This window comes from Emiliania huxleyi, assembly GCF_000372725.1.
Source record: "Emiliania huxleyi CCMP1516 unplaced genomic scaffold EMIHUscaffold_546, whole genome shotgun sequence".
Lineage (NCBI taxonomy): Eukaryota > Haptophyta > Isochrysidales > Noelaerhabdaceae > Emiliania > Emiliania huxleyi.
In genome coordinates, this window is record NW_005197904.1 from 4,038 (window position 1) to 21,452 (window position 17,415).

The following is a 17,415-nucleotide window of genomic DNA, read 5'->3' on the forward strand; positions in this document are numbered from 1 at the left end:
CCGATGCTTGGGTCGGCGCCGCGTGCGAAGTGGTGGGAGACAGCGCGGCGGCGGCGCCCGGCTCGTCGCCGGCCGCGGCCGCCGGAGGCCTGCTCGGCGTCTGCACCTGCGAAACACAGCAGGGCGAGGCGCGTCTGGGCGGGGAGGATATTGACGCGGCAGAGGGGTGCTCGATGAGAACGTGTGCTCAAGTCTCGCGGCGCAGGTGGCGCGGGTCTAGTTGCCCTCGGGCAGCGGGGAGGGCGGCTGTGGACGGCAGCGGCGGCGCCGGGCGAGGGACACGAGGCGTCTCGGAAGTGACGCGCGCCGGCTCGGGCTCTTTCCGCGCGGAGGCGAGCGCGAGCTGCTCCTCCTGCCTCGCCTTTGCACGGGCGGCGGCGGAGGGCGGGCCAAAGTAGCCCACGGTGTAGTTGTCCTTCTTGCAAAAGGGGCAGCTGACCCCGCGCGACGACATGCGCGGCGCCACCTGCAGGTAGCACTCGGTGCAGATTGGCTGCTTGCAGCACGAGGAGCGGTTCAGCCCGCCCGGAAAGTTTAGCATGCAGATGGGGCACTCGTCCAGGTGCGGCGAGGCCTCATCCTGGCCCTGCACGCGCGGCGCACCGTGAGTGGAGGTGGCACACGGGGCTCGCGGGCCGAGCCGGAGGGGTGATATACAAGGGAGCGCGCACCCTCGTGCACGGCGCGAGCCGGCGCTCGAGGATGGCGCGGCGCAGGGCGCGCTCGTCAAACTCGGCGCGCTGGGACACCTTCGGACTCGGCCGCAAATGCTCCGGAGACACCTGTGGCGGCCGGCCGGCCGAGGCCTGGTTCCCCATTGGCAGGACGATGAAGCGGGCACCACCGGTTTCTTTATACTTTAGTATTTAGTGCCTTCGTCCGAGCCTGACTGTTGTTCATCTTTCTACATACATACCTTCGTTGTTTATAATAATTAGGTGCCCGGTAGGCTTGGCTGCAAAGGGGATTTTTGTTGTGCCGACTTCGTGTGTGCTCCGCTTCTGAGAGAGAGATTGAGGGCCCAACTTGAGAATCGTGCTTTTTGGGTTGGGTTGGGTTGTTGATTTGGGTTGGGTTGTTCCGCGTGAGGTTGGGTCGTCGGCGCGAAGGGTGAGGTCTCGACCGCCGCCGCTCACGCCAGCGGACGGCCACTGCCGGTGTTTTTGGCTTCGCCACCGTCCAAGGCGTGCGCCATGCGCTCGCCGGCATCGAGCGAGCAACGTGATCGACCGAGCGGCTTGCTGTGTGGTCGCCTTCTTGTGGCTCTCGTCGAGAGCGTTTTGCGTCCCGGCGGGTGGGAGAATGTGTGTCGTCTGATGTGTCACTGTGTGCGTCACATCGATGTGGATAACAAGCACGGTCGATCCGTCAAAGCGATACACTCGTTCCTATCACGCTGGAAGGCTTGCACGGAGCTCTGTGCCGGCACACAGAAGAGCCGTGCGGCAAGAAGAGCTCGATGGGGAGCGAGAACTGCCAGAGGTGCTCACCCAGGTTTCGGAAGTCCGCCTTGATGCGGTCAGCCCCCCCCAGGTTTGACCGCGCAGCTCGCAAGACTCGTCGAACACTCGTAGCCTTTCTGCGCCTCTGACTCTGCAAGCTACGGCTTTATGCGGGAAGAGCAGTTTATTCGCAATATATCGACGAGTTCGAGAGAGCCACAGGCTTTCGCTCGGGAGGGATTGAGTGCGTCGCGACGGACTTCAGGCTACACCTGAAAATCTGACGGTTCTCGCTCCCCATCGAGCTCTTCTTGCCGCACGGCTCTTCTGTGTGCCGGCACAGAGCTCCGTGCAAGCCTTCCAGCGTGATAGGAACGAGTGTATCGCTTTGACGGATCGACCGTGCTTGTTATCCACATCGATGTGACGCACACAGTGACACTTCAGACGACACACATTCTCCCACCCGCCGGGACGCAAAACGCTCTCGACGAGAGCCACAAGAAGGCGGCCACACAGCAAGCCGCTCGGTCGATCACGTTGCTCGCTCGATGCCGGCGAGCGCATGGCGCACGCCTTGGACGGTGGCGAAGCCAAAAACACCGGCAGTGGCCGTCCGCTGGCGTGAGCGGCGGCGGTCGAGACCTCACCCTTCGCGCCGACGACCCAACCTCACGCGGAACAACCCAACCCAAGCACAACCCAACCCAACACGAAACAACCCAACTCAAAGCACGATTCTCAAGTTGGGCCCTCAGATTTTCAGTGTACGTAGCTCTTACGTACATTCCCGTAGGATTTTGAGACATGAGAGAGAGAGAGAGAGAGAGAGAGAGAGAGAGAGAGAGAGAGAGAGAGAGAGAGAGAGAGAGAGAGAGAGAGAGAGAGAGAGAGAGAGAGAGAGAGAGAGAGAGAGAGAGAGATTTTGAGTGAGAGTTTAGAGAGAGAGAGAGGGAGCGAAAATACATTTTTAATTTTATTTTCGCCTCGAGTCGAGCGCTGTGCTTATCTCTCTCCAACTCCATCCCTTCCTTGCTTGCGTCCCCCCATGCCGGTGAGCGGTGTGTCCAGTCGCTGGCTAGCCTCTTCTAAACCAACACTCCCGTTTCCCAAGAAAAGAAAAGTCGAAGTTCCTCGATTTCCGCGAGTGGCGTCTCACAAAAAGCCTGTGGCCGTCTCAACGTCGTTGCACACAAGTGGAGAATGGCCGTAGCTCCTCTCCACGAGCGATTGAGAGGACGTACCAAGTATCGATTCTGTATAGAATTGCAAGGCGCACACGCTGGTGCAGGCGGCGAGTCGTCGATCCGACTCGTTCCGACGTGAAGTCGCCGTGAAGGAGGGCGCCTGGGTCTAAATTTAGTGCGTGTGAATGAACTTTAGTGATAGTTTAGTGCGCTATTTAGTGCGTGTTCGAGTGCGTATATAGTGCGACTTTAACGCAAATTTAGTGCAAATTTAGTGCAAATTTAGTGCAAATTTAGCACATATTTAGTGTGTTTTATCTCCAATTTAGCGCCACATTTAGTTCACTTTAGGTGCGGGCAGCTGCAGTACATTTAGTGTGGGTCCCGCATCTTTAGTGCGGGCACGCACCTTTAGCACGGCTTCCCGGCCACACCACAGCTAGCCAGGGCCGCGTGCTTTGCTCCTTGGCTGCCAAGAATGCACCACAGGAGATGCCTGGCCCCTGCCCTCATGACCCAAAGGCAGGCTCCCAGTGAGGCTAGATATGCCGCCCTCCAGAGCAAGATCTCCCGACTGAGCACAGGCACAGCACCGATTCCCGAGAGGAGGACCAGCACAGTTGAATGCGCCACGCTTCCCGGCAATCGTTTTGCCGCTCGGCGGGCCCGGAGAAGCAGCCCGGAAAGCACCTTTTAGGCTGATATCAGCAGGTTTACTTCGCTCGGTTGGGGATGGGACGGGGAACTTTTGCGAGTGGGCAGGGAACTGCAGGGGGAGAGGGGGAGGGAGGCCCAGGGAGGGGCTGCGGCTGGATCCTACTGCGCGGCTGGACTAAAGACGCACTAAACCTCGCTAAATCTGGATGTAAAGTCGACTAAATTTGCGCTAAATTTGCGCTAAATTTGCACTAAAGTTGCACTAAATTCGCACTAAATTCGCGCTAAAGTGCACTAAAGATGCAGTACATAAACACTTCACACCGCACTAAATTTAGACCCAGGCGCCCTCCCGTGAAGGTTTGGCAAACAGGGCCATTTTGCCACATTTTGCCCTCTCGCGCGATCTTCTCGCGTCGGCAAGCGCGCGGGCCAGGATGGGCGAGCCGGTCCCGCCACGCTGGACGGGCCAGCGGCTGGCACGCGCCGGCCACCCCGGCGGCGCGGCGGCCTCATCGCGCTCGTCGTCTGCGAGGCCACCGCTCGGCGTCGCCGCGTCCGACGGCGATGGCGCTTGGCTGTGAGGTGGGATGGCGGCATGGTGCGCGCGGACGTGGGGGTGGTGCGGGATGCGCGTGCCAGCAAGCATAGTTTCACCTCCCCAACCCCGCAGGCGCGCCGACGTGCTGCCCGAGCGCGTTTGGGGGCAGCAGCAGCTCCTCGCGAGGCGCCTTCGGAGAAGTGCCACACCCCTTTCCCAGCCGCGCGCGAGTTGAGCTCCGATTTGCGCTCTTTTTCGCACACGCCCGACGCTAGTAGGTGAGGATCGACCATCCTCCGCTAGCAGGGCTTCGTCGGGCGCGTCTTCGTCGAGCGGTGGAGCATCTCCCATGCTCCCCCCCGCGCCCTCCTCGCAGCCCGCCCGCGGCCCACACCGACGCCCTCACGGGCTCACCCTAGTCGTAGGTGCGGTTTTTTTGCGTGCCCCCCGTCGATACGGGGCGCTGGGCGATGGCTGGGCTTGTCGCCGGGCGAGCTAGCCCCTCAGCCGGCCGCGGAGCGGAGGTGCGAAATCGAGGCGGCGCGGCCCCTGCGCGCAGCCTGTCCGGCCGGCGCGCGCATGGTTCCGTAGCCCGTCTAGTGCCTCACTGACCGACTCCAGCGCCACGGTGTATGTGGCCGGTGTGGTACTGGGGCTGGGCAGCCTTGGGGCCGGCGGGAACCGCCGTCTAGCGGTCGCACTAGTCTCTTTTCGTTGTGCAACCTGTTTGTTCAACGGTTGTTCAACCATACTTTGAGCCTTAATTATTAATTCGGGTTTGGGTCTCTGAGGTCGATACTAGCGTCCATAACTTGCCACAAGCATGCTTTACAAAAGTCCAGCGGAGGGAGACTCTCAGATCGGCTGTCCGCGCGCGCTGTGAACAGCGCCGTGGTTGAACACTGTTCAACGTCGTTGAACACGTAGCGAAGGAGAGACCGCCTACATCAGAGAGAGAGAGAAAAATACAAAATTATCTCTTGTAACACACTAGGCACGGGACTGGAGAAACAAAACAAAGCGCGCGGCAGCGTTGACCGCACAGCCTACTCGCCCAAGTACTCGCTCTCTTTTATGTCCCACCATGCAGAGCGCATCTCTCTCTCTGTTGAGATCTTGTTTGTGTCTCTGTTGTGCGAGGCGTGAACCGCGCCATTCGCTCTCACCTGGCAACCCTGTCTGCACGTCTCGCGCGCGCGTGAACAGGGCTCCAGGCCCCAAAGGAGGTGTGAGTGTTAGAGTTGTTTGGTATTGCTAAAAATCTCTCTCTGGAGAGAAGAGAAGAATTTATTGTTCGTTTTCAAATCTCTCTCTCTCTCTCTCTCTCTCTCTCTCTCTCTCTCTCTCTCTCTCTCTCTCTCTCTCTCTCTCTCTCTCTCTCTCTCTCTCTCTCTCTCTCTCTCTCTCTCTCTCTCTCTCTGCTAAGCGGACCGTGACCCCATACCACACCCCGCAAAAAGTCCGAACCCATAAGAGCATGGTGTGGCGCTCCAAGCTCGGCAGTGCTGAGCCGGACAACGGGCATTTGACGAGCTCCGAGGCGTCGCACGGTGGCTGGGCCTTCAGCAGCCACACTGCGCCCATCAGTGGCTTCAGCGAGCTGCTGTGCCTCGGCCGCCGCCTGGCCGACCCCTACGCCGCCGGCGACGTCCAGAGCCACCCGTTTTGCGTCCACGGCGCCAGTCGCTCGCTCAAGCCGTGCATGTGCGGCTCGGCGCTCGTGATGGGCATTCGCATGCACATGCCCGACGCCATCTGGGGCGCCAACCACGTCTCCCTCGCCCACGAGGCGTCGGGGCTGACCGTCTCGTTTACTGCGGAGGGCGCTCTCCTTCACTGGGCGCGCGACTCCGTCGAGCACGGCTCGCGGGACCTGCGCGTGCCCGTCGCCAACGCGGCCGTGTGGCAGGAGCGGCTGCGCGCCGCGCAAAAGGACGCCAGTCTCGACTACGACTGGACGTTCCGCTGCGACGGCTATGCCGGCGACGTCGAGGTTCGGCCGCGCAGCGGCGCGCGCGGCTGGGCAAGGAAGCACGAGAAGCAGGCGTCGCTCGCCATGCTCGGCAGCCTCGCGCCCGCCGTGCAGCCGCTATCCTCGGGCGCGTCAGACGCCGTGGGTGGCGGCGGCGCGGCTCCCGTCGCATCGCCACACTGCGGCGAGTGCCACCCCGCGCCCCTGGCCCTACACCTCACCCTCACCCCAACCCCAACCCCGTGCCCGACCCGTGCCCTGACCCTGACCCTGACCCTGGCCCCGGCCCCAGGCGACGGCCTCGCGGCGGACGGCGTCGCCGGCAGGCTGCTCCGGCAGCGGGGCGCGATTCTGTGGTCTGCCGACGTGCTGCTGTACGAGGCAGCGGGACTGGGGCGGCTCGTAGTTGAGCAATGGAGGAGCTGAGTGTTCAATCGATGCATTGGCAGGACCAGCTGCACGACTGGGGCGTCTCGACGCTGCGCGTCCGCGTCCGCGTCATGGAGTGGGGCTTCATCGCCCTCCTCTCGCACTACCTCCGCGTTCAGGGCGAGAGACGCAGCCGAGAGACAGCGGAGAGGCAGCCGAGAGGCAGCCGAGAGACAGCGGAGAGGCAGCCGAGAGACAGCGGAGAGGCAGCGGAGAGGCAGCCGAGAGACAGCGGAGAGGCAGCCGAGAGACAGCGGAGAGGCAGCCGAGAGGCAGCGGAGAGGCAGCCGAGAGGCAGCGGAGAGGCAGCCGAGAGGCAGCGGAGAGGCAGCCGAGAGACAGCGGAGACGCAGCCGAGAGGCAGCCGAGAGGCAGCCGAGAGACAGCGGAGAGGCAGCCGAGAGACAGCGGAGAGGCAGCCGAGAGACAGCCGAGAGGCAGCCGAGAGACAGCGGAGAAGCAGCCGAGAGGCAGCCGAGAGGCAGCCGAGAGGCAGCGGAGAGGCAGCCGAGAGACAGCGGAGAGGCAGCCGAGAGGCAGCGGAGAGGCAGCCGAGAGACAGCGGAGAGGCAGCCGAGAGGCAGCGGAGAGGCAGCCGAGAGACAGCGGAGAGGCAGCCGAGAGACAGCCGAGAGGCAGCCGAGAGGCAGCCGAGATGCAGCCGAGAGGCAGCCGGCGTGCCGCCGCTGGGTGCGGGGTTCACAGCTGGCCGTCTCGCTGCGCTCTCACCCGACGCCGTCTTCGCCGCAGGCGCTGCGGTGCGGCAGAGGGAGGTGCGGCTCTCCCTTCGCTGAGGGGAGATCCGCCCGAGATCAGCCGAGATCAGCCGAGGTTACGCGCGGGTAGGTGCGGCTCTTCCACCGTTTCGGCGAGCAGACGCTGCTGCGCTCGAGCCGTACGCTGCAGGGCGCGCACTCCGCCGGCGCGTCGGAGTGGGACGCGACGGCGATGAGTCCGGCGGAGGCGGAGGCATGCACGGTCTGTGGCGAGGCGGAGGAGGACTTGCTGCTCCCCGGGGGCGGGCAGGCTGGCGCGCAGGCCGCGGCCGCGCCGCCGCCGCCCGAGCTTGTCACCAGGACGCCTTCCCGGGCGTCTCCTCGGACACCTCCCAGACACCTCCGAGACCCGCCGCGCTTGTCACCACCAGGACCCTCCCCAGCGGAAAGACGGTCTGCGTGCGGGCGGCTCCAGTTGCAGCGCCGGCCGGGCTTGTGCCGATGAGAATGTCGGTGCCGCTCAGCGCAGCGGTGACTCCCCCCCTCGTCCCCGCGCCTGCTGCTGTTCCATCGGCGGCCGTGCCGCATTCGCCGCCCGCGCCGCATTCGCCGCCAGCGCCCTTCGCGCCGCCCGCGGCTTGCGGCCTGGGAGGCCCTCTCGCTGCCGCGCCAGAGCGCGAAACGGCGCCGCTGCCTTCGCTGCACGCCTCGCCGGCTGTCGCCAGTCCCACCGCGCTATGCGTGTCGGACGACGGGGTTGCGGTCGCCGTCGGCGGAGAGAGCGGTGGCGTCATGCTGCTGCGCGCGGCGCCGGCGGGCGGGGGGGAGGTCACCGAGGTGTGGCGCTCGGAGCGCGCGCACCGCGGCGCGGTCACGGCGCTGCGTTTCGTGCCGCGCGGCGGCGGCGAGGCGGGCGGCGAGGCGGGCGGCGGCGCGGAGGGCGGCGGCGCGGAGGGCGGCGGCGCGGAGGGCGGCGGCGCGGAGGGCGGCGGCGCGGAGGGCGGCGGCGCGGAGGGCGGCGCGGGCGGCGCCGAGGCGGCCGCGGCGTCTCTCGCCTCTGCGGGCGAGGACGGCAGGTGCGCGCTCTGGGCGTGCGCTGGCGGGAGCGGCGGCGGCGAGCCCGCGCTTGTGCAGGCGTCCTCTGCGAGAGGATCGGCATGATCTCGGGGACATCTCGGGGGATGGCAGGCGTGGGCCCTGCACTGCGAGACGGCCGACCGCTCCTACCTCCCGTGCGACGCGGCGGCGCGCGGAGGGGCGCGCGCCGTTCGCCCGCCGCGCAGGCGCCTGTCCGAGCCGGGCCGTGATCCGAGATGCCGCGAGATTAGGCGCGGCCTTCCTCCTCCGTGGTGGCGCACCTGTCGTGCGGCCCACACGGACAGCTCGCCGCCGCCGCCGGCCGGTCCATCTTCCTCCTGGCGCTTGGCGCCTCTGCGCCGCGCCGGCAGCTGCGCCGAGATGCTAGACACATCTCCCGTGTCTTCAGATTCGGCTTTGCTCCGACACGGAATCCACAGCACTCCGCTGTGTCCCGCTGCGTCCCGCTGCAGTCGCCGCTCCCGCTCGCCCGCTGTTTCCCGCGGTGGTCCCTGCTCCCAAATGCCCGCGCACTCACGCGATTGCTCCCAGTGCACGGCACGGGCCCGCACTAGTACCCCCGCCCCGACGCCGGCGGGCGCGACGCAAGCCCAAGATCTCCCCCGCTACCGGCGAGGAGCACGGGACGTGCACGACGCAGGCGGCTGCGCGCCGCGGCGGCCGTGTCGTCGCTGGTCCACGCGCCAAAGAGGCGCCTCCTCTGCGCCGCCGGGTACGGCGGCGTTTCCGTTTGGGAGGGCTTCGGGCTCGGCGAGGCGCCAGCGCGACTGCTCCCTTTCAAGGGCGTCGCCCGCTTCTCTCGCGGTCGGCCTTCGCGGGTGGCCTCTCCGCTCTCACCGCCGCGGGGCGCACCGGCTCCCGTAGGTGGCGCATGAGGGCGGGGCGCGTCCGTCCTCCCCGGGCCGCGAGCCCGCACCGACCCTCCTCGGAGCTTTCCTGCAGGCCCTCTCGAGGCGCTCTCGCTGCCGCCAGATGAGCGCTACGCCGCGGCGGGCGCGCAGGACTGCACCCTTGTCCTCTGGCCGCTCCACGCCGGCGGCAGCCGCAACGGCGACGGCGGCGACAACGGCGGTGTCGACCCGCGCCAGCGAGGTAGAGGGTTGTGCACGTGAGCTGCGTCTCCTCACCCGCATGGCGGTGAGCAGGCGTCGGCCCGGCCAGCGAGGCAGAGGCGGCCGTCGAGGGGGGCGCCGCTCTCTTCTTTGGCGGCTACGAGCGCAAGGCGAGCGGGTGGAGCCAGGGAGGGATATGTGTGTGTGGAGTGCGGGTGGAGGGGAGACGGCTTGTTACAACCTTTAGGTTGGTCCGGTCGCGTGGGACTCGTCCGGCCGCTTCTGCGCCAGCGCAGGCGGCCGGTCCGCCGTGGCTGGGGGCATCGGCCACTCTTCGGCCAGCTCGCGGCCACCTCTCGGCTGTAGGCGGGCGGTCGGCCGTGGTGTGGGACATCGGCCCGCCGGGTGCGCCGCCGCCCGTCCGGCGCAACGGGCGCGCGACGCCGCTGTTCGGCCAACGGTGCCCGAGACGAAGCCGAGAGTGTCCGAGATTGTCCGAGATTAGGCGCGCGACGCTGCTCCTCGGCCACCGGTCCTCCGTCGAGTGGCTCGGCTTCGCGCCCGCCGAGCCCGCCGTCGCCGCCACCATCGTCGCGGCGGCGGCGGGATGCCGCGTGCTGCTCTACTCGCTGGACCAACGCGAAGGCGGCGAGGGCACCGCCCACGCCGGCTCCCTCCGCCCCGTGGCGGAGTGCACGCTGCCCGACGGCAGACGCGGAGAGGAGCTCGTCTTGGCATGGGGGCGCGACGGGTACCTCTTCGGCGCTTGCGGCGGGAGCCTGTTCGCATGGCGCGCCGGGTGACTGGACTGATGGAGATCGTTCGGCAGACCGTTTTGCGGGGCAAGCTGAAGCTCCGTGGTAACCCGTCTCTGGTAGACGGGAACGAGATGACAGTGAGTAGGTGGTAGGTGGAGTACTTGTACAGCAGTGGCGGTCCGAGCGCTGCTGTTTCTCTCTGCCGCCAGACCCGTGAAAAAGAAAGAAAGCAAAGAAAGAAAGAAAGAAAACAGACAACCCAAGGGAGGGATGGGAGGACGGCACGCCGCCACCACACAGGGATTTTAAGGAGAGGTGTGTGGTGCGCTAGCCGTCGCCCACCCTAGGGAGTCTGCCTCTTCCTATCTCTCTTCGCAGTCTCTCTCCGATTCTCGCTGCAACCTTCAAGAAAGAAAGCAGAAAGAAAGAAAGAAAACAGACACGCCAAACGAGGGATGGGACGAGGACAGGGTCCCCACCTGCACGAGCAGGATTTTGGAAGGACGATCAGGGGGACAGGTGGGGCTCTCCTGCTCCTGACAAGGGACACGACAGGCTCGCAGCGCGGTGCGCGGTGGACTCCCACATCCACTGGCGGTCTCATCTCAGTCTAGCGACCTGCCTCCAGCTTGTCGCTGGCAGTCTTCATAACAGACAACCCAAAGAGGCAGGAATTCTTATTTCGGGGTATTGTAAAATTCTTATTTCGGCCTCTCGCCGCATATGTCGGCTGATCCCGACCCGCACTGGGACATCAAGCTCGCCACCTTCGGCGTCGCCTTTCTTGGCTGCTTCCTCGTCTCTCTCCTCGCGCGCCTCGCCAGCGATGCCGCTGGCGTCGACGTGCCGCTGCACATCCGTGAGCAGCACTCCCGACACACCTCCTGTCCCTCACCCTGCAGCCACGCCCTCCCACGCCCACCGCCACCGTGCCGCGTGGCGCGTCTTCGCTCGTGGCCCGCCCCGACACTCTCTCATGGCTCACTGCCTCGGCGTCCGGGACGCGCTTCCGCTACGGCAGGTGGGCTCGCGGTGAGCGGTCTGCACGCGATTGTGGTGGTGAGCACGGCGACGCTCACTTTCTTGCGCGGCGACGGCGACATCGGCGTCGGCGGCGAGGAGCCGCTGCTCGGCTCGCTCGGCCTCTGCGTCTCGGTCGCTTACTTTGTTTGGGACGTGCGCAACATGCTGCGGACCGGCCGCCAGCCACTCTGCTGCTACTGACACACCAAGTTGATCTCTGAAATTCACCTTGGCGTACTCAGGCCGCCCGCCGCTTGTGCCGCTGCGGACGCACCGACGCTCCTTGTTCTCACCCCCGCCAGCCTGCTTCAGGCTACCAGCCTCTCCTCCCGCTGCTCATGCACCACGTCATCTCCGGCGCGTCGATGAGCTGGATCGGCTGCTGCGTGCCGCGAGATCACCACCAGGTTGACCGAGGCTTCCCGAGAGTAGGCGCGTCGATGAGCTGGATCGCCTGCTGCGTGCCGCGCGCCGTCTGGCACACGTCCCTCCTGCAGATGTCCGTGCGAGGCGACCCTCCAGTTGCATGATCAACTACTCCCCGAGTTAGGTACACCTGCATCCTGCAGATGTCCGAGGCGACCGTACCCGTCAACAACCTGGTCACGCTCTGGGAGTGGCGCGGTGCGAGCGCGCCTTAAAGACCCTCCCAGCACCTCCGAGACACACTCCACTTGCACCGCTGTGGCTCCGCTGTGGCACCGCTGTGGCACCGCTGTGGCACCGCTGTGGCACCGCTGTGGCACCGCTGTGGCATATCACCGCTGTGGCACCGCTGTGGCACCTCCGAGGCGCACTCCTCGCCCCGTCGCAACAGGCGCGCACGACCGGCCGAGCTACACGCTGCTGCGCTGGCTGCTGCCCGCCTCCAAGGCGGCTAATTCCCCGGACCCCATGGTGAGGGAGGGTACGCTTGTGAGTCAGGCTGCTGCTCGCCGCGTGGCTGCCGATGCGGCTCCTCCTCATCGCATACTTCCACGTGCCTGCTCCGCCGGGCGTGGGGCCGGAAAGGAAAGAGGGTCGGTGGAGCGCACGAAAGGAGGGCTTGCGAGCAGGTGCCGGTCTACCGCGAGTGGAGCGGCATGAGCCTGCCCATGCACATACTCGCCCTCAACGGCCCGCTCTTGCTCACCTTCAACTCAGCGGCACTCGCTAAGGTCCGTCGCAGACCGGCCAAGATCGCCACGAGACCGCGCGAGATGACGCGAGATGGCGCGAGGCTGCCCGAGAGGAGGCAGTCGCGACCCGTCACGCCCCCCTCCCCCTGAACAGCTCCCTCTCCACGGCTCCCTCTCCACAGCTCCCGCCCTCTCCACGCTCCCGCCCAGGTCGTGCTCGACGGCTTCCCGTGGCTGGCGCGAAAGGGGGGCAAGGGCGAGTGACGCGGCGGCGCGTCTCATGAGCCGATTGGGCGGCCTGCCCGGTGGTCAGCACCGCGCGCCACGCCAGGCGAGAGACGCGCGGCCCCCCGGCGTTGCCGCCCCCGCGGTTCTGGCCCCTCTGCTCTCGGCCCGCTGCGGTCTGCAATCTTGCGGTGTGGGTGTTGCGTGCACGTGCACGGGTGGCGTGAGGGCGCACGTCGGGCTCGTCGCTTCTGCCGGCGCGTGGTTGCCGCTTGGGGTGGCGTTTGAAACGTGCACGATCGTCCTCGGCGGACCGACTGAGGACGTGCTTCTGAGTTCTGTGTTTGAATTCCGTGATCGAATGCTCGAGAATGTGCTACTGGCCGTCCGTCTACCCGACCGTCGCTTGTGTAGCGCCACACCGACTAGTCTACCCTCTCAGATCCATGTGCATGTGTGGGACTGCGCTGCTGTACTTTAAAGACGTATTTTGCGGAGACAGCGCGCCCCGCTCCACGTCCACCTCGCGCGCGGCAGGCCTAGGCTGGCCGGTTCTCTTTTGCGGTATCTTGATGTATCTCTCCATATCTGACCGTATCCCGCCATATCCCGCCATATCCCGCCATATCCCGCCATATCCCGCCATATCCCGCCATATCCCGCCCGCCTCACGCCGAGCAGCCCGGCCTCTCTCCGCGCTCCGGCCGCAGAGCGCGACGGATGGCTCGTTGTGCGAGTATATGGGCCACGATGTCTCAAATATGAGGGGGTTTGACTCCTACCGGCTCCTGACGCTATCCCTGGCAGCTCTAATGACCGGGATCAGTAGTGCTATGATAGAGGGTGCCCATACTAGCGCAGGAGCTGCCACACTCGCCCGGACCGTCCCCCTCTGGGGCCGGTTCCGCAGCCAGCGAGAGCCGACAGCGGGGCCGTGCCGCGGGTGCCTACTGCCGAGTGCCACAAACACTGCGCCGTCCCGCCACCACCTACAGGCTGTCTTGTGTGATGGTTGGGATGTCCAAACGCCACCATCTTGGCTCTTGCGACCTCAAACCCGCGAGCTGTATGGGTGGTCCTGACGTCGACAGACGCCCGATGACCACGGTGAAGCTGAGCCGGAACGCGTCGACAAGTCTCGTCTGAGCCCGTGGCGGTCGCCGGCTGAGTCGCTGTGCACGGGCCGGTACCTCAGGCGTCACCTCCGCAGCCTCAGGTCTCACACTCCATCACCTCCGCCAGGACGCCGTCGGTGGCACGTTCGGCGGCGAGTTTGTTGCAGCCCCACAGCGAGCGCGGCGTCGAGCCTAATCGGTCTGGTCGGTTCGCGGCACTCCCTGGGTGCCAGGGAGTGCCGCCGACACGCGAGCGGTGCTTCCTGGCAGCGCGCGCCGGCTGTGGGGCTGCAACAAACTCGAGACACGCTTTTTGGGACATTTTCGACGCTTTTGGCCCATACTAGTGTGGGACTGCGGCGGTACCCGTCTCTGTTGTTCGGGCAGTGAGAGACGCAGGATCTGCACGCCAAAGTGGCGCCACTCCGCATTTGCATTTTGGTTTTGGGTTGTCGGAGATCATCCATCAGCACTCATGTCTCATCAGTCAGTCACGTCAGTCAAAGCAGTCGTGGCACTCATCAGTCAGTCACGGCAGTCAAAGCAGTCGTGGCACGTGGAGCAGTCGCTGCATGCAACGGCGCCGCCACACGCTCCGGACGACCCCGACACACACCGACACACCACGCACATTGCGCCCCGTGGTGTTGTGAGGGTGTGCTGGGAGCAGCTTGACCTCCCAACCCTGACCGCCAAACACCTGACCGACTGCGACGTTGCGCACGGCGTTCACCCCGCGTGGGCCGTTTGCTCCGCTCACATCGATGTAGAGGCGGCTCCCATCTCTCCAGTGGTCCAGGTCGACGACCAGCTTGTAGTGATGACCCCCTTCCCACCCGACCGAGCCCATCCTTACGCTGGGGACCAGCGAGCACGGAGCATGCGCCCAGGCGGGCGACCAGGGCATGTCTGTCCCGTCCTATCGTCGGCGGTCGGCGGGCACCGCACTTTGCCGTTGTGGCGGCAGAATATTTTTAGTGCGGACCGATAGCGAGTACGCGGCGGCATGCATGATGGGGCGGGTGACCCCCAAAACGAACAGACAGCTAGCGGAGCGCCTTCGTTCCCTCTGGCGACGCCTTCGCGCCAAACACACCGTGACGTGGAGGCATGTGGCGGGTCACAGCGGCAACGGGGCCCTCTGGGGCGGTCAAAACCGGACCTCCCTACCTATTGCATGGGGTCTAACCGTAGGCAACAGACCCCCTATCTGGGTAGGAGCCGGAACCCAGGTGTGTGTTCTTCTGGGCGGGCCCCAGGGGTTCGGGAGGGGGGTGAGATCCTCCGGAAGGCGGCCCCCCAGGGTTCCGGCTCCTAGCCGGATAGGGGGTCTGTTGGGACTGACTCGCGCCAAAACGCCCTACGTACCTACCTATCCCCAGGCCGCGCAGCGAAGCGAAAAAAGATGAAAATACAGTAGGGGGTACCTATCTATTGCAGGGCCCTTTTGGGCCAAACAAGACCAACCTACCTACCTATCTGGGAGGGGCCAGCCAGTCCGCACAGACCCCCTATCCGGCTAGGAGCCGGAACCCAGGGCGGACGTGCTACAGAACAAGCTGACGCGGGCCCAGTACCTCGGCAGGAATGTGGGTCAGTTTCGACGACCCGCTCGCGCTCCTCTCCAAGGTTCTCGCTCCGCCATGGGAGGGCGAGCAGCCGGATGAGCTCCCGCACACGTGCAAGCCGGCGGCGTGGGAGCGGCAGCATGCCTGCTCCCGGGATTGGGAGCACGACCTGCTCTGGTGCGGCCGCGCAGAGGGTAGTGTCGCCATCCACCGCTTCAGGCTGCGAGATCACGTGTTGGCTCGGGAGCTCGCGGCGGGCATGCAGGCGCTGGCGCTCGAAGAGCGCTCCCGCGGCAGCTCTGGCGATCAGGCCTCGAACGTCGGTGGCTTTCATGGCGCCCGCGACCTGTGGGAACGGCCCGAGGTGCACGAGACTGGGCTGCCGCAGCTCGTGCGCTGCGCCGTGCGCCATGCGGCGGCCGCCGAGGCGGCGGCGCTGCGGCGGCCACCGATCTTCACCACGGCAGACGAGGCATGGTGGAACGCGCTGCCGCCGGGCTGCTGGAACGCGCTCCACACACACGCGGGCAGCACCTACTCTGGCGTCGTGTATGCGAGCGGCGGCAGCCCGCGTGGCAGCCTCGCCGGCCGGCTGGCCCTGCTGCCGAGCGCGCCTCAGTCGCTCTCGCCCGACCAGCGGCAGATTCACGTGCGCGCCGCCGCCACCACTGACGGGCTGGCAGCCGCGCCGCCGCTTCGCCCGACGGACGCGCCGTACCTGCTTCTTGAGCCGGCGCCGGGCACGTGCATCGTCTTTCCGAGCTTCGTGCCGCACTTTGTGCTCCCGACACCGGCGGCCCGCGAGGCGGCGGCCGAGGCGACACCCGAGGCGGCGGCGGAGACGGCGGCGGAGGCGGAAGAGAGTGGGGAGGTGCCACTGCGCGTGAGCCTCGCCTTCAACTTTGGGTCCACGGAGCCGGTGATGGCGCAGGTGTTCACGCTGGGCAAGCGAGTCCGGCTCGTGCTCGAGGCCACGTGCTGAAAACGTTTTTTTTACTGTTCTCGACTGTATGCGAGAGAGGGTGGAGTTAGGAGTAACCAGTAACGATGCGCAAGGCCAATTGCGCTCCGCGCGTTGGCGTCGGTGTTAGGTGGCGCGTGGGTGGTGTCGTAGCCGCTGAGTAAAAGGGCGTCTGGCCCCCGAGCTCGGTCTTCTGTCACTGGTTCTGTGTTCTCTGCTAGGGTTGTCAAACGTTAAATTTGGGGCGCCTAGGCCTAAGGCCTAACAGTTGCGCTATTGTTGGCTGAAATCCTCAACGTGTTGTTCAAGTGTTCATCCCAGCCCATGCTGTTACTGTTTGTTACTGTTGTTACTGTTGTTCAGCGGCCAGCAAGCAGAAAATGGCAAAAACCCGGGGGGTAAAACCCGAAAATACCTGGGATTTTCCGGGTATTTTCGGGTATTACCCGCACTGGACACTAGAGATCATCGTGGGTCACTGCCAGGCCTTCCTTACTGTTGTTCAGTCGGCCTAACGTTAGCTACTGTTGTTGGGGAGCCCCACTGTTGTTCTGTTGGTACTGTTAACACTATAGCAACACTGTTCAGCTCTTGCTGCTGCTGCTGCTGCTGCTGTTACGTCTTCGGTCCCCGCGGGAGGCCCCGCGCATAGGACAACAACGTCTGTCCCACACACACACAGACGCGCACATACATCATGCTCGGGCACACCCCACAGTGTAGTGGTGTGAGTACACAAGTACTAGCAGAGTGCACACCTGCCTTGGCGGGTGAGGGTCGTAAGAATCAAAGCCTCTTGGTGCCAAAACGTGCTCGAGCGCGCCGAAGAGAGACGATCTACGCTGAGGAAGTTAGCGAAAGTCGCACGGGCAGAGGGGAGACCGAGGCCTCCGGCAGTCCGCACCGCCTCGCGAAAGGGAAGCAACGATCAACTCCCGATTGGACTTGTTCAGCTTCTAACGTTTGACAACCCTATTCTCTGCTGAGCAGGGCAGGGCAGGGCGGGGCAGGGCCTGAGGGAGGGTGTAGAGGATGTAGAGTGTAGAGCGCTGTAGAGCTGTAGAGATGTAGAGCGCTGGAGAGCGCTGTAGAGCGCTGTAGAGCTGTAGAGCTCTACATCCGCCGCGGGACGAAGTGCCTGCGTTGTAGAGCGATGTAGAGGCGCTCTACAACGTGAAATATCTGCAACAAACTCTACATCATAAGCGGCGAACGAGGCACGGTCGCTCTCCGACATGAGGCGCGTTGCATTTGCCAGTGCTGCCCTGGCCTTCTCTCTGCCCGCCCAATGGGTGGCAGGTGCCTCTGCTGCTGTGGCATGCCTCACGGCTGCGACTGGCCGGCGCCTCGGCGCGTCAGCTCGGCTGCCTCGGCGTAGCGATAGTGGCCAGCGCAACTCGCCTGGACTCAACGCTCAGCCAGGAGCTCCCGCACGCGCTGTGGCGCGAGTCATGGCGCATGCAACGCGTCTGAATGCTCGCTTCGCCTCGCGCAAATGCGACCGTCCTCGCAGCCGACAGTCCACCTGCGACGGTGTATCATTCACTTCTATG

General features: G+C 65.2%; 4 protein-coding genes across 4 annotated transcripts in view; 3 read left to right on the plus strand and 1 right to left on the minus strand.

Annotated features, from left to right (window-relative positions):
• Positions 1–216: 216 nt before the first annotated feature.
• On the minus strand, positions 217–818 carry EMIHUDRAFT_247056 (hypothetical protein; the record flags this gene model as incomplete). The annotated part of the gene is made up of 3 exons (XM_005765628.1): positions 217–225; positions 302–586; positions 672–818. The coding sequence occupies 3 exons, from the start codon at positions 816–818 to the stop codon at positions 217–219; spliced, it is 441 nt and encodes a 146-aa protein (XP_005765685.1).
• A 4,486-nt stretch (positions 819–5,304) lies between these two features.
• EMIHUDRAFT_119928 (hypothetical protein) lies at positions 5,305–9,897 on the plus strand (the record flags this gene model as incomplete). The annotated part of the gene is made up of 8 exons (XM_005765629.1): positions 5,305–5,944; positions 6,092–6,173; positions 7,376–8,020; positions 8,683–8,846; positions 8,985–9,134; positions 9,188–9,292; positions 9,461–9,554; positions 9,600–9,897. The coding sequence occupies 8 exons, from the start codon at positions 5,305–5,307 to the stop codon at positions 9,895–9,897; spliced, it is 2,178 nt and encodes a 725-aa protein (XP_005765686.1).
• A 5,023-nt stretch (positions 9,898–14,920) lies between these two features.
• EMIHUDRAFT_247060 (hypothetical protein) lies at positions 14,921–15,883 on the plus strand (the record flags this gene model as incomplete). The annotated part of the gene is made up of 3 exons (XM_005765630.1): positions 14,921–15,304; positions 15,374–15,679; positions 15,833–15,883. 3 exons carry the CDS (start codon positions 14,921–14,923, stop codon positions 15,881–15,883), a joined length of 741 nt encoding a protein of 246 aa, XP_005765687.1.
• Positions 15,884–17,357: 1,474 nt separating this feature from the next.
• EMIHUDRAFT_247061 (hypothetical protein) overlaps positions 17,358–17,415 on the plus strand; it is a gene marked incomplete at both ends in the record, with an annotated part of 1,293 nt that continues 1,235 nt past the window's right edge. Inside the window, one exon of the mRNA XM_005765631.1 lies at positions 17,358–17,395. Coding sequence (XP_005765688.1) covers positions 17,358–17,395 — 38 coding nt within the window. The remainder of the gene's footprint in view (positions 17,396–17,415) is intronic.